Source organism: Cucurbita moschata, unplaced genomic scaffold, assembly GCF_002738365.1.
Source record: "Cucurbita moschata cultivar Rifu unplaced genomic scaffold, Cmos_1.0 Cmo_Scf00024, whole genome shotgun sequence".
Classification (NCBI taxonomy): Eukaryota; Viridiplantae; Streptophyta; class Magnoliopsida; order Cucurbitales; family Cucurbitaceae; genus Cucurbita; species Cucurbita moschata.
The window spans coordinates 1701281-1717621 of record NW_019268540.1 but is presented as its reverse complement, the minus strand read 5'-3'; the positions used below and the strand labels follow the sequence as shown (position 1 = coordinate 1717621).

General features: G+C 35.4%; 3 protein-coding genes across 5 annotated transcripts in view; 2 read left to right on the top strand and 1 right to left on the bottom strand.

Moving 5' to 3' along the window:
• Positions 1-1206: 1206 nt before the first annotated feature.
• On the top strand, positions 1207-7826 carry LOC111461001 (serine/threonine-protein kinase 38-like). The gene is made up of 13 exons (XM_023104421.1): positions 1207-1560; positions 2794-2968; positions 3377-3460; positions 3542-3783; positions 3874-4093; positions 4682-4761; positions 4892-4976; positions 5412-5543; positions 5637-5750; positions 5849-5896; positions 6825-6909; positions 7132-7188; positions 7259-7826. Exons 1-13 carry the CDS (start codon positions 1337-1339, stop codon positions 7384-7386), a joined length of 1674 nt encoding a protein of 557 aa, XP_022960189.1. The 5' UTR covers positions 1207-1336; the 3' UTR covers positions 7387-7826.
• An 852-nt stretch (positions 7827-8678) lies between these two features.
• Positions 8679-13456, top strand: LOC111461243. Its single transcript, XM_023104764.1, has 5 exons — positions 8679-8930; positions 10182-10354; positions 12666-12849; positions 12965-13071; positions 13153-13456. The coding sequence occupies exons 1-5, from the start codon at positions 8859-8861 to the stop codon at positions 13232-13234; spliced, it is 618 nt and encodes a 205-aa protein (XP_022960532.1). The 5' UTR covers positions 8679-8858; the 3' UTR covers positions 13235-13456.
• Positions 13457-14309: 853 nt separating this feature from the next.
• The window catches only part of LOC111461120 (putative lysine-specific demethylase JMJ16), a 6350-nt gene continuing 4318 nt past the window's right edge, over positions 14310-16341 (bottom strand). For all 3 annotated transcript variants that reach the window (XM_023104609.1, XM_023104607.1, XM_023104608.1), the window contains exons 8-9: positions 15734-16102; positions 14310-15289 (exon numbers count right to left, since the gene is read on the bottom strand). In XM_023104609.1, the coding sequence (XP_022960377.1) occupies positions 14504-15289; positions 15734-16102 (1155 nt within the window). In that variant the 3' untranslated portion in view covers positions 14310-14503. The remainder of the gene's footprint in view (positions 15290-15733; positions 16103-16341) is intronic.

Below are 16341 nucleotides of genomic sequence, written 5' to 3'. Positions count from 1 at the left end.
CAAATAATAACATTTTTTTATTTTAACTTAAATATAGTTGAACTAATTATATATATAATTCGACTCTAAAAAAATATCAAATTATAAATTTAATAAAAAAAATAATATAAAATTAAATAATCAATGATCACCTGTTTAATGAATATGTTACTCATCAATATTATATTAAAATTAGTATTTTCATATTTTTCATATTTTATAGATTTAGAGACGAACACGACTCTCCACAATGGTATATTTTCATATTTTATAGATTTATGAGTAAAAACTGTTAGACGAACACGAGGATTTACCAATCTATTGGCATGACTCTGATACCATGTTAGACAAACACGACTCTCCACAATGGTATGATATTGTCCACTTTGAGCATAAGCTCTCGTAGCTTTGCTTTGGGTTTTCCCGAAAGGCTTCGTATCGAGAGAGTATTTCTTGATCATTTCCTAAATTAGCGGACGTGGGACTTTCATCATAAACAAGTAAGCTTATATAAAAATATATATTTTCGAGTAAGATGTCATGTGATGGAATTCGTGTAAAATAAATTAATATTTTTCATCGTACCATAAAAAAAAATAAAATCTCGTAATAATATTTTAAACATATTTATTAATAATTAAAAAAAAAAGAATTAATAACATAAATAATACAGTGATATTTCAGTTGAGATGACGGTTTAGAGAAGTTTTAAAATAAATAAATAAATAAATTAATTAAGTAACTGAAAAAACGATTTTGAGCGGGAGCGCATCAAATAATTGTTTAATATATATATATTGAAACGAGCTTTGGAATATATTGTCGTCGTCTACAACCAAACTCCAATTCTGTTATTCCATGGAAGAGCTCAGAACCGGGAAGAAGAAATGGAAATGAGTGGTAATTCGAATCACGGAAGAGAGACCATTTCGGACGAACTCTATGGAATTTCTTCATTGAAGGCCACAACGAAAAATGCTGGAATCGTTCTTTGTCTCTCTCTCTCACTTCCGTTTCTGGATCATATCTCTCCTTCGTGTTACAATTTCACTCTATTTTAGTTCCACGGTCATCCGGATTCTCAGCCCTTTTTCCCTCTTTCTTGAAAGCCCTATCACTTCCATTTCTTCGACTCCTTTTTGTTATTGATTTTGATTCTATTCTGACGCGATTGATTGTTTGTTTGTGGTCGTTTCGAATTTGTGGTGGTGGGATTTTGGATATAGGATAATTCGATTTGTTTTTTTTTTTTTCTTTTTTTTCTTTTTTCTTTTTTCTTTTGTTGTTTTGGATTGGGGAATTTGTTTCTGGTCTAGGGATGGTTTATGGTTCTGTTCTTGAGATTCCTGTTTGAGAAATGGATTCGGCGAGGAGTTGGTTTAATAAGCTTCAGCCAAGAGATAGGTTGAGGGGTTCTTCGAAGAGGAGGGAAAATAGTGCTGGAGGGAATGAGGAATCTACTGAACCGGTGGATGACGAAGAGCTTTCTAATATCACTAAGCAGAAGGTTGCTGCGGCAAAGCAGTACATCGAGAATCATTACAAGGAGCAAAGGAGGAATCTGCAGGAGAGAAGGGAAAGGTATACATATGATTGCTTACCCTGTTTTTTTATTTGGAAATTAATACAATACAACTGTGAAGTAAGAATGTGCAGCCAAACTGTTTGGTTATATGAATCTTGTGAGGCAATGCTTATGCATTCGATCACAAAAATGTTTAATTAGAGTTCTTGCTTTTTTTTTCTTTTGGCTACAAATAGATTGTTGTCACACCAGTATATCCGGCCAAAATTATTAGTTTGTAAAGACATTTTTAGAGAACATGCTGTTAGGAATCACGACTCTCCACAATAGTATGATATTGTCCACTATGAGCATAAGCTCTCATGGCTTTCCTTTGGGCTCCCCCAAAAGGCCTCATACCAATGGAGATAGTATTCCTCACTTATAAATCCATGATCTTCCACTAAATTAACCAATGTGCGACTCACTCCCTCCCAATAATCCTCAACACATGCAACAACAACTGCTCCTATAGATTTCATGGCTACTTTCTCAAAACAATTATTGGATCTTTTTCTTTCGGGAATGGAAACCTTTCATTAGTAAAAACAGGGTACCCCCCAACAATGGAGTTTGCAACAGGACGCCCTGGTCTTAATTCATTATAGTGTGAATGTAATTAGAAAACATACATGAAAGGCTGCACTGGAAAACATAATGTATTTAGTTAGAACTAGATAGAAAACATCAGCCCATTTTGAGTTTTCTTTCCTGGAAATCTGCAATATGTTGGCCTTCCTTCTCCCCAACTAGCATTTGATCGAAATTATTATGTGCTCTGGAGTTGAAATTCCAGTGTAGGTTGAATGTTTTAGGAAGATTGTGCCAACATTTTAAACTATAATGACGGCAGGAGAGGAAGAACAATGCTCCTGCATTTCTACCCTTTTTTTTTTTTTTTTTAATATAAAACACAACCAAAGTATTCTCTGTTCATATATATAATTGAATCATTCAGATATGCTTACTGTCTCCCTCTGGACTTCAATAGAGAAACTCTTTTGCTAACTTGAAGAAAAGCTTGCCTACTCTTGAATTATCTAGTAATTTTCTGAAATTATCAATCGTCCATTGTTCTTTATCATTGATATTAATATGAAGTATACAATTTGAACATAACTAATGACAATGGTTGTTATTGTACTTTCTACCCCTAACTTTTAACAAACATGTGAAACTACCAAGTCAATTCTTATTTGAGTAAGTTTCGAGTGGATGTAAGATTTTATAAATAATTTTTATGTATGCAGACGCAATATATTGGAAAAGAAGCTGGCTGATGCTGATGTTTCTGAAGAAGATCAAAACAATTTATTTAAATTTTTGGAGAAGAAGGAAACAGAATACATGCGCCTCCAAAGGCACAAAATGGGTGTCGATGATTTTGATTTACTAACAATCATTGGCAAAGGTGCTTTTGGGGAGGTATGTTTCACCTTTTTTCTTTTTTTACGTATGAATTTTCTTTTCTACATGACCACATTTGGGAACATACTCATAATCCTCCAATTAGCTAGATTAAACCAAATTCATAGGTAGGTCTTTGTTTCCAAATGTAACAACATTGTTGAATAACTAGAAGAAAAAAAAGTATAATAAAGTCAAATTTTAACAAATAACTTGAGCCTATCACATTCAGGTCATGTAGAATGCACTACTGGATTCTTGACACTTATATTGTAGGGTCAGACTGGTTATTTTGTGAGATTAATTCAAGTGTACATGAACGAGCCCAGACCCTTGTTCATGTACCAAACCCAATTTTAAACCAAATTTGTTTATGTAGTTACAATTTTGGGGGTAACTTCTCAAGTATATTCCTGATCTTTGTAGGTTCGTATTTGTAGAGAGAAGACAACAGGTCAGGTATATGCTATGAAAAAGCTTAAAAAATCCGAGATGCTTCGAAGGGGCCAGGTAATTTGTGGTGGCGTGTGCTATCTTGTATCCCAGAACTTATTATTCTGCATTCTTAAGGGCATTTTGGAGATCTTTCAGGTGGAGCATGTGAGAGCTGAAAGAAATCTTCTTGCTGAAGTAGACAGCAATTGCATCGTGAAACTCTATTGTTCTTTTCAAGATGATGAGTTTCTCTACCTTATTATGGAGTACCTACCTGGGGGAGATATGATGACTTTATTGATGAGAAAGGATACATTGACTGATGATGAAGCCAGGTTTTACGTTGGAGAGATAGTTTTGGCTATTGAGTCTATTCATAAGCACAATTACATTCATAGGTCAGCAGATTTTTGTGTCCCTTGGATACTTATCATGAATTATTCCTTTCAATTGTAATGATAAGCTAATTCTGTTGTTCTGTCTCACAGAGATATCAAGCCTGACAACTTGCTGCTTGATAAATTTGGGCACTTGAGACTCTCAGACTTTGGACTATGCAAGCCATTAGATTGCAGTACACTCCAAGAACAAGATTTCAATATAGGGAGTGCCCGCAATGGAACTGCACAAAGTGATGAGCGCAATGCAGCTCCTACACGTACTCAACAAGAGCAACTACAACATTGGCAGAAGAATCGCAGAATGCTTGTACGTTTCCTTCTTACCGAAGTTTTGCTTCTCTTATTTTTCTTCTAGATGGCATATGTTGAAGTGAACTTATAGTTATGAAGAGATTTATTTCATGGTTGACTGTTCGCTTATTCTAGTGCTGCTATTGGGGTTTTAGGAAATTTCTTGTTACAAAACTTCATTTTCTTGGTTTAGATTATTTTTTACAAGTATTAATTCTACTAATTGTGTATTAAAAAATCTCAACTAGATCATTCCATAAAAACATTATTAAAATTTTCTAACAAAACACATGAAACCTAATCCATCCAATATATCAACAAAATTTGTTTCTTTCAAGTAGTATGTCTAAGGGCATGCTTATTTGTCTAAACACGTATACCAACTTTAAACACATTGAAACTTTACATCTAATTGAAAATGTAAAATATATTAAGAATAAAAATCATAAAAGATTATGGACTACATTGAAATTTCCTGAAAGATAGGGACCAATTTTATATTTAGCCTTATTTATTTCATGAAAAAAAAAAAGAAAAAAAGTCTAGTTGATTGTTTTGGTGCATAGGATTTATTCTTTTACATTATAGTATATTGGAATTCCAGGCTTATTCAACAGTTGGAACACCAGATTACATTGCTCCAGAGGTTTTGTTGAAGAAAGGTTACGGAATGGAATGTGACTGGTAATTCTAAACTCACATGTCTATTTAGGATGAATTTATAAGTTTTTATGATGTCTCAACTCCAAAAGATATGAGGTTCTTTCAAGTGGCATCGATTTGCTTGCAATTTATGGTTTTTTCTAAATACTAGGTGGTCACTTGGAGCAATTATGTATGAAATGCTTGTTGGCTACCCACCTTTTTACTCTGATGATCCAATGTCAACATGTCGGAAGGTAACTTTAATATCTTGTGGCTGTTGTTTAATGCGAAGAAGAAAAAAGAATTTTTAGATACTCCTTACTTTTCACAACAAAACATGCTTTCGTTCAATAAATTTTCTCTTGATGAGCATTTAGTCATCCTTTTATTTGAAAAGTCTATGAAACTTATATACTGTTCGTATTAATTTGTTGGTGAAGTCCTGTGTTTGTCATGTGATATTTTGATTCTTTTTCTTTTCCAGCCAAACCTACCAAATGATCTCTTATCGTACAGTTGTCCTTTCGTTTCAAAGCCCATGAAACTTTTATATTACTTATATGATTAACTTGATGGTGTTGCAGTACCCTGATTCTTTACTACCCTGATTCTTTACTATCTCTTGGCTATATAATGGAAGGCTTGACAATTAAAGCTTTATTTCTTATTTGTATTTTTGCCCTGTTCAGATAGTGAACTGGAGAACTCATTTGAAGTTCCCTGACGAGGCAAAGCTATCTCTCTTGGCAAAAGATCTCATAAGCAAACTACTATGCAATGTTGACCAGAGGCTAGGTACAAACGGTGCGGATGAAATTAAGGTGTTGTACGCCGTGTCGTTCTTAATTTCTTTTCGTTTGATTTGAAGCTTTTAAAATAATCAAAAGGTTCCTGCCTCCCAATTTGTCATCTAGGTTCATCCGTGGTTTCAAAATCTTGAATGGGATAGGCTATATGAAATGGAAGCTGCATTTGTTCCTGAGGTTAAAGATGAGCTAGACACTCAAAATTTTGAAAAGTTTGAAGAGGTAGCATGATGTCCCTCTATCTTTTGTTAATTTCTCCGAGCAAGTTGCTTTGGCCTTTGTCTCATTTACTTTCTCTCTTCATATTTCTATATCTACAGTCTGACTCGCAAAGCAGTACATCATCTAAATCTGGTCCATGGAGAAAGGTAACAGTCTTAGCACTGGTCATCCTATTTAAAAGGTTTAACTCGTTCATATTTTTAACACTTTCCCTCACTCATGGACTTTAGAACTTAAACGAGTGATTATCAACTATTACAAGGTTTCAAACATACGACTTCATGCTTAGATAGTATGATAAAGATAAGCAGCTATTGAAGCTAACTTGAGTTGATTATATGTTGAGGATTGTTGGGAGGGAGTTCCACCGTGGTTAACTTAGGGAATGATCATGAGTTTATAAGTAAGAAATACATCTCTATGGGTGTGAGGCCTTTTGGAAAAGCCCAAAGCAAAAACATGAGAACTTATGCTCAAAGTGGACAATACCATACCCTTGTGGAGAGTCGTGATTCCTAACATGGTATAGAGTCTTGCACTTAACTTAGAGCCATGTTAGTAGAATCCTCAAATGTTAAATAAAGAATTGTGAGCCTCGAAGGTACAGTCAAAAGTGACTGAAGTGTTGAACAAAGGATGTACTTTGTTTGAGGGCTCTAGAGAAGGAGTCGAGCCTCGATTAAGGGGAGGCGGTTCGAGGGCACCATAGGCCTCAAGGGAGGCTCTATGTTGTACGTTGTTCAAGGGGAAGATTGTGGAGGATTATTGGGAGGGAGTCCCACGTTGGCTAATTTAGGGAATGATCATGGGTTTATAAGTAAGGAATACATCTCCATTGGTGTGAGGCTTTTCGAGAAAGCCCAAAGCAAGAACATGAGAGGTATCCAATCCTTCCACTAGTTGCCTTCATCTACAGCAACGAGCAATGAGATTTTTATGGTTTTTCCCTGTCCCCTTCAAAATTATGGCTTTTAAGTTGTGTGGGTAGATTTATCTTTTTCCCCATGATCTTCAAAATTAACAAAGTATTCATATTGTCGGTTTCTAATTCCCTTTTGGATGTGTTTGTATCAGATGCTCTCATCTAAGGACATCAACTTTGTTGGATACACTTATAAGAACTTCGAAATCGTCAACGATTATCAATTGCCTGGGATGAGTATGTCCTCTCACATACTGTTTGAAATATTTACTTTCAAACCTGTCATTTTAAAGCTTGATTAGCATACCTGTCACTGTAGCTGATGTTCTTGGGACTGCTAATGAATCGTTTACTGTTGAACTATGAGTCAACACTCATATATATATATATATATATATAGTTCTAGTTGTTCTTAAGAGGGAGATCATTCATGGAAATTGGTTTTCTGTTAATGTGTAGCTGAATTGAAGAAAAAATGCAACAAACCAAAAAGACCCTCAATCAAGTCACTCTTTGGTATGCACCAATACTTCCCTTTTTCATTCACTTCGGACAGACTACTGATTTGAATTACTGTTTCGGACAGACGACGAATCGGAGGCACGAGATGCAGCTGATTCATCCATACGTTGTCAACCGAGCGTGGGGGGTAGCTGTTCAAACTCAATGGCATCTGAACTGGATGCATTTGAAAAGAGAAAAGAGTCAATGTGACATATTCTCTGTGGATCATCAGATGATACAGCAGAGCCTCTGATTCATTTGCTAATCTTAGTTGGAATTCTTTAGTATACATAGATCCAATGTATGATATGGTGGCATTCTGCATCCAAATCCTTTGACCAACTTGGTTTAACAGAAGGTTAAGTTCGAGCAACGATGGACGAGACGGATTCTTGGTTTCTAACAATCGACCTTGGAGGCGAGCCGAGCCCGTGACAGCGTTGTTCGGAGTCAGGTAAATAACAGATCTGAAAAAGGTTAACAGATCTTAGTAGTGTTGAAATTTACTATTCTTTTTCTTGTCTTGTTTCTTCCCACATCTAATTTGGTGGGGTTTTCTCAACAATTTGTTGTTGTACAAAAGACACCAAACCAATAGCCAATACATGAATGTTCCAGTGTAGATAATACATAGCAAAACCAATTTGTTCCATCCTACTTGATTGCTTCTCACTCTATCAACAATAATGCTAGTTTATTTACTATTCTTCGATTCATTTACAGGTCGGTTTGTTAGATGCTAATATTTTTCTTGCTTGACGTGTTTTATTTAGACGTGACGTGTTTTATGAGGTGATGAGTTACATCTAAATAAAACATAAGTCAGGTAAGCTATAAAAAATCAAGAGAGCGTTATCTGTGTAAGTTAGAGAATAACAAAGAAAAAGTTTGATGAACGGAAGAAGTTATCCTAAAATGTAAGAAATCTATCAAGAAAAAATAACTTTTGGCCTATTCGTTTTGAATGTCTTAATTTATTTGTCTTTTTTTTTTCCTTCTCCAATTATGTCTAAACATTAAATTTGATCGGTCCTCTTGAATTTTTTTCTCTCCTCTTTATCTCTTCTCCGTTCATTAATTTTCGGGTCCCAAATTTCATTCATCCTTTCCGCCTACCAACCCTCAAACATTTTCCTTTTTTTTTTTTTAATCTAAGAGAAAGGAAAGCCATAATTGAGCCGTTATCGTGACCCATATTAACGTGTTACTTTTAAGTTTTATTTTCATTAAGAAAAAGACTTAAAATTGAAAATTAAAAAATTATTAGATATGAAATAAAAATGAATTTAAAAATTAATAGTCCTTAAATTTTTAAAATTACAGATTTACCTTCTGAACATAATATTTAAAAAAAGAAAAAATCATAAATATTTAGAATTCTCACCTATTATTTTTTTAATATCAAAATTATATTTAAAATTAAAAGTAAAATAAATTGAAAATTGAAAATTGAAAAGAATTAATATATTAAATAAACAGAAATTTAATGTGAAGGAGGGTAGAGGATTTTAAGCATCTTCTTACATTGAAGTCGCAAAGAAAGGGGCGAAGAAGAACAGCGGATTTTCTTTTTCTTACATTTCATGGGGTTTTAGTAAGAGGGTATGCGTAAAACTTCGCCCAACCACATTCATCCACCTGAGAATTAGGGTTTAGGATTTGAGGATTTGAGGATTCTAGGAATGGCTTCGCTTTCAACTTGGTTCCGGTACATAGCTCACAAGCTCGAGTACTCCGTTTCTCTCAGTTGGAAGGTAACTCTCTCTCTCTCTCTCTCTCTCTCTCTCTATTCCTATTCTTCAATTTTTCACATGGGTTTTCTTGAATCACTGCTTACTTTCTTTTTAATTTGTGTTGGGTGTTCTGATTGTTCATACTGGTAACATTACTCGAAATTCATTAGAAAATAATATCATATCTTGCCCTGTTGTTTGTCATCAGGCTTCGGATTTATTGTTTTTGAAGTATTCTTGGATATCTAATTCGGCAAGTTGTGAGCTCAAATCGCATTTCTTGGTTTTTATTGCTTCGGTTTTCGATCACCGATTAGTCCTCTGAGTTTGTTCGTAGTTTATAAGTTCCTGACAATTGATTTTCAGTTACAAATTGATGCATATCTTTACCAATACTTTAAAAAAAAATTTGATTGTATGAATGGCTACTTTTTAAATTTTGATTATTACCAGATCATTCCTTTATTGCTGCTATTCCCCTCTTTCAAAAAAAGCAGGGTTTGTCTATTTCTTTTAATAAAATTATAGACTGAGAAAATAGACGAGTCTTTCAAATGGGAAAAATAATTCTTTGGGTTCCAGTGTATAATTAATTGGTTTCTTGGCATTTTGTTGTAGTCCTCTATACTTCTTCTTTTAAAAAAATTACATAAAGTTACTCCCCTTTTTTCTACTGATCAGACCTTTTAAGATCTGTTCTAGTACTCTATGCTGAGAATCATCTGTTTTTCTCCCATTTCGATTGACCTTGTCCGGACAATGCGTGTTGAAGATAGGAAATTTTTTTGTTCTCTCTTTTGGCTGGAGTGTGGGAGGAAGTGTATCACCTGTTTTCCTTTTTCTGAATGAGTGTTCCTTTTAGTTTCTTAGAGAATCATATTTCCAATGTTTGAGAAGTTGAAGCCAACCATGACTTTTTCTATGTTGAATGAGTGTGAGCTGCTGGGAGTCTGGGACTCTATAGTTAAACTATGTGCTAGAAAAAGCAAATGGTTTATAGCCAATGCCAGTTCTTGAATATTCATACCTTCCTCGCCGGATTGTCTTAGATCTTCTGATTCCTCTATTCTATTAGCCAATCTTTACATGGTTTTATCTCTTTGTGCATATTCTTTCGTGGGTTAGCTTGTAATTCTTTCTTGGTTCTCAGCTAGGAAATTTTTTAACTCTAAGAAGTGTTTGATTGAGGAAAAAGTAGAGCGGTCTTAACCATTCAAACCTTTCAACTATTTTATATAAGCAATTAAAAGAAGAATCTTTACTCTGTTGCAGAACTATAAGGGAGGTCAAATTACCGACAAAGAAGTAGGTGATGCTGTCTGGAAGAATTTACTTCAGGGAAAGCTCACATACCTACACTGGTTTAAAGGAGTGGAGATGGCCCCAACTGTAGGTGAGACAGGAGGAACACTTCTCGTACGCAAATTACCTGTGGCAAACCCAACGTAATCTTTGTCTTCCTCTTAGTACAAAATAGTATATTCTCTTTTTCTGCAACAAAGTTTCCTATTTTTGTCATAGATTTAAAATGCTTACTAATCTTGTCCTTTTGATTTAGTTCTAATTTATTTCCTCAATTTAAGTTGATCATCTGAATAAAGTGAAGTCAGTCCTCTGCTCCGTTCTTTTATACTTCAGCGGCTACTGTTATTAATTGGCGAGAAACATGCTTCATTAAGAAAGGAGAATATAATTCATTGACCAATGAGTTTTGAAGGGGGGTTGATTGTTCTACAAAAGAAAAGAGAATGATTACAAACGTAGTAATTTCTATAAATATGGATGTGGAGAGGAATAAAGTAAACTAATTTCCATGTTTGATCGATCGTCTTTTCTTCTTGAAGATCATTTATTTAGTGTGACTACCACCTTAATAAGTTGTCCCGGAATAGTTTTTAGTTTATTCTTTATACATCAGATGGTGTAGAAGTAGCAGTTATGTATTGGATATATTCTCTCTTAAAAAATCCTACCTCTGCAGTCCGACCAAATATTTCGAAGCTCAACATATAAAGTATTTGGCGATCAACTCTCGAGTGTATCTAAGGAAGAGCCTTTATTAGTAAAAAGATTCAATAAGTTTGACCAAAAGGACAAAACATAAGGAGGTTGTTTGAGTTTTATAGACTACTTTTGTGAAGGAAGCACCACTTTTAGTCAAGGTAGCCGAGGAGATGTCTTTGCTGTATTTTTCGTTTGTGTCTAAGCCACTGAGATCTAGGGAGGTCTCAGAGAGAATGTACACTTCTTCGGAGCCTTCCACGTTCAAAGATATTTTCAAAATAAGGTCGTGACAGGATGATGGTAGGAATATTACCGGGGTAGCTAGAAATATTATCAGAGTATTAAGGGAATATTGGTCACTAGTCAAAGAATTGGTTAGAGAGAGTGGAAGGAGATGCAGGCAGGCATTGGTTTAGTTGGTTTTGGCCTTGAGAATACTTGAGATATGGTTCCAAATACCTTGAATACTTGAGGATTATTGAATTTATTCTCCGAGTACCTCAAATGCTTTGATCTTTCCTTGGAGTTTTTCAATGCTTTATTTATGTTTTGCCTCATATCATACTTTATAAACCATTCTATGTTTGTTTGTTTTCTATATTTTTATCGATCAGTGTAAAGTTTGTTTCTGGTTAAAAAAGAATATTGTATTCAGAACTGTTTGAGTCAACTGGTGCCTTCTTGTTCCAAAACTCCCACTCCCTGAACATAGAGTTCTGCTATGAAGGAGATTATCACCAGGGTTGCCCACCTTCCATCTCCCAATTTAAAAAGGCCTTTTGAAAACTTAGCTCCAGCTACTGTTCTGTTCATCCTAAACTTCTCCCTTAGATTCTAACTTGAATCCTCTTCTTTTTGCAAATATAGTCTCACACTCTTACATCCAATTGGAGAACCCTTTTGTAACTTTGTTGGATGCCCTTACTAGATTAGGAAGATTGTTAACTATTTTTTCCTTTTCCACCACCAAGCAGAAGAGGATGTCACTTTTCTTTGGTAGATTAGCAATATGACTTCCTCATTTACCGATTGAGAAGCCTTGATGTGGTTCTCCCTTATTCGTTTTTGGACAATCAATTAACCACCAAGAGAAAACAAAAGGGACGATCCAGCTCTTTAGTCGCTTGATTCTCTCCGTTTTTCACCAACAGGCACATAATAGGTGACGTTGGAATTGCAGCCTTGAATCTAACCTCCTCGTTTATAGTGATAGCCTCAACGAAATCTCGATCTACCTTACCATAGGCATTTTAAATATTGAGCTCAAATACCATCTCCTCCGTCCTCTTACATCCCACTCATCAGTAACGTCATTCACAATTAAAATTGGATAAGCTATTTATCTTCCCAAAATGAAAGTGGTTTGGTTGGGAAACAAAGTTTTTGCCTAGGGTTTGATGTATCATAATAGGTGTTAACAAATACTCTTCTCCTGATAACCGAATCCAAGGTTTGAAGATCGGGCATAGAACTATCGGCAATGGGCACCCCCATTACAAGTTATCCTTTTTTGGAGGATAGAGCATAGAACTCAGAAAGAGGGAAGAAAAAGGTATTTCCTATTGGTACAAGTACATGTTATGAATGAGAATTGTTTATGGTTCATGGAGTAGAAATTAGAATTGAGTCATTGTATGATGTATATGCTTCCTATAACATATAAATTAGGACCCTACTTCAATGCTATATTTTTTAGCCTATACTCACCATTCCCCTTTTTTTAACAGCAGAGATACTTGTTTGTTGACACAGGAGTGTTTTTGTTGGAGACGTCGTGGTCGTAAAGGAGCCAGAGAAACCAGAGAACTATCTTGTCAGAAGATTGGCTGCAGTTGAAGGGTATGAAATGTTGTCTACTGATGAGAAGGATGAACCTTTCATCCTTGAGAAGGATGAGTGCTGGTTGTTGGCCGAAAATGAGAAGTTGAAGCCCAAGGTACAATCCAATGACATTACCATAATTCTGCTGTGGTTGAAGCCATCCTGTTCTACTGTGGTGCAGTTTGAGTTTCTTTTTACTTACCCTTTCCCTCTCATACATCAAATGGCAGGAAGCATACGACAGCCGAACATTTGGTCCGGTACCAATGTCGGACATTGTAGGCAGAGCCATATATTGCCTACGAACAGCGGTCGATCATGGCCCGGTGCAGAATAGGTTAGCCACACCATTCTCTCTATAAAAAAAGTGCAGAATTGTTGTTGTTGGGACTGACTGAGTTGTGTTTGTTTTCACTAGTTATTATAGCATGAAAAGGGATTCACCTATATTGGAAATTGAACTGGACGTTGACGAGATGGCGAAAAATCACAAGGCCTGAAAGAGAGAATAGTATCAGATCTGGGCTGTTGCAGGTGAACTCCCAAATTTTTATTTTTTTCGATGGATTTGGGGATATTCAGTTCCAAATGGGTTCCAATCTTCTTTGTTCTACAAGATTTTACTCTTTTTCAGTTTTATGTGTCTTTCTTAGAAAAAAAAAAAGCAATAAAATGATTACTTGTCAACCTTTGGATAAAAAAAATGAGTCTATTAGCTTCGAATATTTGTGTAGTATTTTCTTCATGCTCGTTCCAAGTTCGAAGTACCATTTGTACAAATAAGAACCCCCTTTGTTACATGATTTCTCCTTCATATAGATAGATATAGGATCTGGGGTGACAGCTAGTTTTGGTATGTTGGGGGATATCATTATTGCCGAACCCGATGAAAAGAATAAAGAGGAGCGAGCGAAGCAACAAGTCCAAGAATCTGTCGAACATTTAAAAATTTGAAATTCTACTCATAGGGCTAATCTCTAAACTTTTAATTAAAAAATTATTATTACTCTTATTTACCAACATTTCTCATATTTCTCATATATTAAGATGCAATATCACTTAATCATATAATCATATGGCTTAATCTTGATTATATTGATTATATGATCTAAAAGATAAGATATCAATTATTTCACTAAACTTGGGTAATATCCAAATTTGAATTATCAGTCATATCAAGGGAATTGTAATTATACCAGAGGGGGAAAAACTCGTGGAATCCACGGTCAAGCTTGACATAGTCGTGTTAAAAAAGACTGAAAAGTAGACATGTTGTAGTCAATAAACGTAGCATAGTTCCGAACGAATGGCCGATAGAGATGCCTGGAGAATTCCATTATGACATATCATTTCCAAGTACAATATCCACTTTTTTCAATCTTTAGCAACATTCATCAGCAAAGGAATCACGATTCTTTCTAAATGCTCGCAATTAATAATGAAATGTTACATTTTTTGGACAACTAATGAATGCTCATTGTGACTAGATGTGAAACAAAAATTTTGTATTTTCTTTTGGTCTCTAACTCTTCTACGATCATGCTTCCAAAGTTTGGGATCAAAAGTTGAGTGATCTATGCCGAGTACGCACCTTCATTGTTGCCATGACTTCAACTCATTGCCATTCAGAAGGACAAGAGACCCTATGGCACTGAACCAGCCAATTTCCCTCGAGTGGAGTTCTACAATCTTGCTCGGCTATCTACTTGGGAAGTATTGACTTCTAAAAAAATTCGAAGCTGAAATGAAATAAGCCCTTTTTCAGTCATCTAAAAGTCAGAATCTGACCAGTAACCATCGGATTCTGAGAAGCTCGAGGTCGAGCTCTCAGATAAGATTTCAGAAGACTCCAAATTCAGTGAAAACATTAAACCATCTTTTCTTTCATTTAAAACTACTGCTGGAGTTGATCTATCCTCCTTTCCGTTGAGCTCATTCGAACACACTGGCTGTAGCTTGGATACAGCTTTGTCAGCTGGAATACTAGAACAGGAATTTGTGAGAATGCCATTGTCTTTAACAGCATCTTTGGGTTCTATCACATTTTCAGTTTCTTTCATATGCTTCAAGGTTTTTGATTGGAGAAGACGTGCCTTTATCTCTGCCTTAATCCTAAGAATGGAGTTATTAACAGCATTTGGGGTTTCTGCATCTTCGGATTGATAGCTTTTCGAAGACTCGGGGCTATCAGGAGGGTGAGATTGCAGTGAACTGTTCTTATAGGAATGCACAGCAAGTCCAAGATTCTCTTTGGCCCATTTGTAGACTGCACTTAATTTTCCTTCCAAGGCTTCAAGAAGAAGATTTAAGCTACCCATTTTGTACCGAACGACGAAGAATTTGTCACCCCAAGCACAAGAACAGAGTTGCTTAGCATGATTCAAACAAGAGTACCTATCTGCAGAACATGAACAACCAGCTGCAGACAAGTGTAAATCATAAAGACAAATGCTGCATTCGCGCTTCCTGACAGCATCAAAAATTTCGGTTACTTCCCGCACCTGTGAAGCTGTCGTGAGATACTCCCTCCTGAGACCTTCACTTGTGATACGAGACTGCACAAAGGGGAGATCATGGCTAAACAGTTTGAAACAGCACAAAAGGGAAATCTCAGCAACATAAAATATAATTATGCGCAACTTAAGATACAAAAACATGGCTTAAGAGGGAAACTACTTGGGAAGAAGGCAAATTTCCCCAAACAAATTGATGTTCAGGAAGAACCCTAAGCCAATTGGCTTGTTATTTTTGGTTTTTTGAAAGTTGTACTGGATTCCCCACCATTTCTTTGCAATGGTTTTCATCTTTCATAAAAAATTATTTGAGCTGGCCAATTTCCAAATAAATAAACTACTTTTTTTAGTTCTAAAACTTTAACAAAACAAAGAAACCCAAGGTGGAAGTAGTGTTTATAAGCTTAATTATCAAAACCAAATGATTATTGAAATAATCAAGACCTAAATAAGTAAAGCTTGGTGATAGAGAGATCATGAGCACACCTTGAATGTCTGGGCTAATATCCCGTTCTTTCCACAGGCATTTTTCCATCGCAAATTATCACTGGTATCCTTCCTGCATAATGAGAGCTCCCATTGCGCCTTCACAGTTTCAATGACTGCTCCGAGCAATAGCCTATCAAAGGATACAACTGTCTTTCTTCTCTCTACAGAGTAGAGCTCCATAGCATTATAACCGTAAGGCAACCAGTCGAGAGGGGCGAAATTCGCTTCCTCAGTAACACTAAAGCCACAGTTAAATCCCGAATGACATGTTCCTGGAAGGACAAGAACAAACTCTCCTGGATTTTGAATGCAACGATAAATTGGTATGCCTACTCTCTTCAATGTGGCAATTGATGGTTGACTGACCTGTAATATCAAGGAAGTGTAACGTGAACAAATCATGCTTTTAAAATACAGTCTCCTTGTCTGATTAAGTGAATCAAAAACATTTGAATACAAACTTGTATGGTACTATTATGATATACCATGAAATATGACAATGAAATTATGAGCATACACATTCGCAAATACGATCCTATAGAACTTAATGGTATGAAAAAAAAAAAAAAAAAAAAAAAAAAAAAAAAAAAAAAAAAAAAAAAAAA

Coding starts and splice junctions, on each gene's coding strand:
- LOC111461001 (XM_023104421.1), top strand. CDS start 1,337: ATGGATTCGGCGAGGAGTTGGTTTAATAAGCTTCAGCCAAGAGATAGG. Junction 3,461..3,541: donor AGATGCTTCGAAGGGGCCAG/GTAATTTGTGGT, acceptor GAGATCTTTCAG/GTGGAGCATGTGAGAGCTGA. Junction 5,751..5,848: donor ATTTTGAAAAGTTTGAAGAG/GTAGCATGATGT, acceptor CTATATCTACAG/TCTGACTCGCAAAGCAGTAC.
- LOC111461243 (XM_023104764.1), top strand. CDS start 8,859: ATGGCTTCGCTTTCAACTTGGTTCCGGTACATAGCTCACAAGCTCGAG. Junction 12,850..12,964: donor ATGAGAAGTTGAAGCCCAAG/GTACAATCCAAT, acceptor ATCAAATGGCAG/GAAGCATACGACAGCCGAAC. Junction 13,072..13,152: donor CATGGCCCGGTGCAGAATAG/GTTAGCCACACC, acceptor TGTTTTCACTAG/TTATTATAGCATGAAAAGGG.